General features: G+C 57.9%; 1 protein-coding gene across 1 annotated transcript in view; it reads right to left on the reverse strand.

The window, feature by feature from the left end:
• Window positions 1-2: 2 nt before the first annotated feature.
• Window positions 3-3,591, reverse strand: part of PLEKHN1 (pleckstrin homology domain containing, family N member 1) — a gene marked incomplete at both ends in the record, with an annotated part of 13,768 nt that continues 10,179 nt past the window's right edge. Inside the window, 3 exons of the mRNA XM_010290931.1 lie at window positions 3-108; window positions 675-829; window positions 1,319-1,388. Coding sequence (XP_010289233.1) covers window positions 3-108; window positions 675-829; window positions 1,319-1,388 — 331 coding nt within the window. The remainder of the gene's footprint in view (window positions 109-674; window positions 830-1,318; window positions 1,389-3,591) is intronic.

Consider the following 3,591-nt stretch of genomic DNA (forward strand, 5'->3'; position numbering starts at 1 on the left):
GCGGCCGCTGTTCTGGGAGACGTGTGTTAAGGTGGCCACTCTCCCTCCTGACGCCCAGGAGTTTGTACGGCCGTCGGAAGTGAGCGACCCTCTCCCGCTGCCGGCAAACTAGGTGGGAGAGAAGAACAGCGCATAGGAACAGCTCTCTGCCGGGCTGCAGCCACATCCCTCCCCAGCCCCGTCCTCCCGCCTGTTGCTGGGCCAGCCCAGCCCAGCACCAACGTGCCGCATGGCGAGCGGCTGGCCCCGGCGGGCCGGCCCAAGCAGCGGGGTGTGCTGCCTTCTGGGGCTGAGGGTGGCTGAGTCTGGCTTGCAGGGGTGACAGGGGTGAGTGACAAGGGCTCGCAGCAGGGTGAAGGGTGCTCAGGCACCCGGCTGCAGTGACCCTGTTAGTCTTGCACGTTAGTCCTTGTTCCAACGCCCCGCTGCACAACGCTCTCACAGTCGACAGTCAGGGGTCTGCTTTTGAAGGAATTTAATATAATATATGCCTATGTAATGTAATGTAGGCTTCAAAATAATTTGCAGGGATCAGCAACTTCATGACAGCCTTTGAGCAGGGGCCTTGAAGCAAAGTCTGTTGTGTCACAAGAGTACTAACACGTGGCCAGAGATAGGACAGACGGAGTCCTGGGAGATGTCTGTTGATGACCATGCAAACCCACATCTGTTACCTGGCCAGGGTGTGGCAGCTTTGATCCTGAGAAACCCTCTGATCCAGAGAGGGAGGAGTCGGCGTTTCGAAACTGGGCGGTTTTGAGACAGTAGAGCCACTCCTGGTAATCATCATAGCTGCGGCAGATCACCCGGATCGAATTGATTAGTCGGCCTGTAAAAACATCGCTCTCTGCTGTTACTGGCTTTGACGGACAGTCCATGTTGCTTCCTTCAGAAACCCACAGGAATCCCCTTGTTCCATCCCTCCCCACGTTCTCCCAGGGTCCGGAGACCCTGACACCGGCGCAGGGACAACGGGAACACTGCTTTCGGTGCTGACCATTTGCACCTGGCTGAGCGGAGGACAGAGGCAACCACAGCCCGGATCTAAATGAGGGGAACCTGTGCAGCCACGCTGTGACAAGCGCACCCCGGGGTGCAAGCCGCGGCTGGTTCACAGCCTCTCCCTGCCACCAGAGCCAGGCCCTGCCATGCAGCCGGGGCACAGACGGCCCAAGATTTCCAAGCCGTTCAGTTCACAGAGCTTGGGTGCTGACGTGCACAGCCAGAAAGACGGCCACAGCAGCTTAGGGAAACCAGCCTGACCCCAGAGAGCTCCGTGGCTGCTGCCAGCACACCCCTTGGCATGCCAGACACGCACCTTCTATTAAAAAGGAGGTTTTCTCGTTCTCTTCAAAAAGCACTTGGATGGCGTTGAGCGGCAGCTCGCCCTGTCGAGAGAGAAGCAGGCTTAGGACCGCACAGCTGAGCGCAGCGCACAGCCCGTGCCATTCAGCACAGGCGGAGCGGGGAGGATGACCCGGCTGCCCCTGCCCGCTTGAGGGATGGAGGTTCTGCAGGCACCTGGCTGGCAGAACTCCACTTCTACAGGGGCTTTCCCATCAGGGAAGCCAAGAGGCTCTGGGAGCCTACTGCAAAGTTTTGCCAGCTTAGCTGGGAGCACGAGGAGAGGAGCCCCCAGCGCAGCCCCGGCGGTGGGGATGGGCAAGGCTGGCAGGAGCCTGGCTGCTCTTCATGTGGCATGGGGAGAAGGTGCAGCTCGGCCCTGCTGGCAACCCCCTCGGGGTCCTCTGCAGGGAAGGGGGTGAGGAAGGGGAAGTCCAGCACCTAAATCCCCTAGGCTAGATCTGCAGGAGATGAGAGGCACCCAAGCTGCTGCTTAATCTGGGTGAGGACTTGGGTAGCTCTACACTCCCGTAAGTGCGGGGCACGTTGGAGAACTCTGTCTCCAGCAGATTGACTCAGCCTTGTCCCAGTAAACTCACCCTCCCCGCTCACAGCTCACTCTCCCACCACCAGCCTTATTGCAGGAACGAAGCCTCTGAAGCCAGCGTGACCACACAAGCCATTTCTGTAAGCTTTGTTCTTACAAAGTCCCTCCTGAGCCCTGAGCTCAGAAAAACACTCCTTCCATTCCAGCTGTTTCCAACAGTTTCCTGTAGTTTAATGGCTGACTTCTCCAGAAAATTTTGCAAACATGGTCCTGAATAAGTTTTTAGTTGTTGGATTGGGACTTCCAGCCTTGCAAACAGGAATCCCCACAATCCACACCCTGCAAAATCTTATAAAGACAGGGTTGAGCCCTGCAAATGCCAGCCGGTGAAATGTGAGCTCTTGTGCTATACAGCACAGTTGCGAATGCCAGTCCTGTGACCTGAGTGGGGTTTGCTCCTGGCAGGCGCTCCGTGTACGCTCCTATTATCAGGGAGCTGAGGCAGAGAGGCTAAAGCAACCTGTCCTTGGAAAAACTGGAGTCAGAAGGTACCGTGTGCTATTGCCCCTAAGTGCAATAGTGCCTTTGCATGCACGTGCGCCAGCGTCCTCTCTGCCATCACCCTGCTGTCCCTTGGCCATCCCCGCATCTGCCCCGGGCCTTGGTCTGTGCCAGGCCCAGCTCTCCCGTGAGCTCTGCGGGACGGGCAGCAGCGGGCAGCATCCAGACCCCTTCTGCTCCTGCCGCCGCGCCCCATCCTCAGCCCCGCTCTGCTGCCAGATATCCTTCAGGTGTCATCGCTGACAGTTTAATTCTCTGTAACAGGCAACCGGGCAGAAGGGCCAAGGGTTTGTCAGCACTGAATTAGGATCTAGGTCTCCTCTCTCTTTGGGGCTCCCCAAGCTGAATTTTCCTTACACAAGTGGAACAAGAACAGCCCTGGGAGAGCAGCTGAAGCAGCTTTTGCAGCGGAACCACCTCACAGATAAGCACATTGCTTTACTTCTCATCTCTCTCTTTCTCTGAGCAGGGGGGAACCAAGTGACTTGTCGCTTCTTTGTTCCTGAAGCCCCTGTTCGTCTCACCGGGATGTCACCCTAACCCCGTCTATGGGCATAGAGCACTAGGCCAGGGCAGCTCGTGGCAATGGCCCTGGGAGCAGCTCCTGGCCAGGATGGCAAACGCAGGGTCTGGGGAGCGCGTTCCCACCTCGTGCCACTCGCCCACATGCCTGGCAGCGGAGAAAGCGCAGAAACCAGGGAGCAAAGCCCCATCGTTTAGCTGAAGGTCCTCTCAAAAGGTGCAATCGGCTAGGATTCATTTGCCTAAGTTTACAGGCTGCAAAATGAGGTGTCTAGCAGAAACTTCTCATCACGTCCTCACTGCCAAGCTGTCCCAGCTGCATAGGCTCTGGGGAATGTGGCTGACGTGACAGCTTTGCCACAGGGGAACCGTGGAGCTCGGCCGGGCGTCCGTGGTTTGTGCTGGCCAGCTGCCTCCCTGCAGTAGCCTGCGGCCACATGCAGGCTTCTGTGGTATTTCTCCTGCACCAGAAGTGATTTATGGGCTGAGCGGTACAGGAAGGCTGACCTTGGGAGGGAAAGCTCACGGAGTGCTCCATGACTTGTCTTCCCCTGCTGCTGTAAGAAACGGACTTTGACGCTCCAGCTGGCGCAGGTGCTGCCGAGGCTGCGCGTGGA

The sequence above is a fragment of the Phaethon lepturus genome, unplaced genomic scaffold, assembly GCF_000687285.1.
Source record: "Phaethon lepturus isolate BGI_N335 unplaced genomic scaffold, ASM68728v1 scaffold22977, whole genome shotgun sequence".
Lineage (NCBI taxonomy): Eukaryota > Metazoa > Chordata > Aves > Phaethontiformes > Phaethontidae > Phaethon > Phaethon lepturus.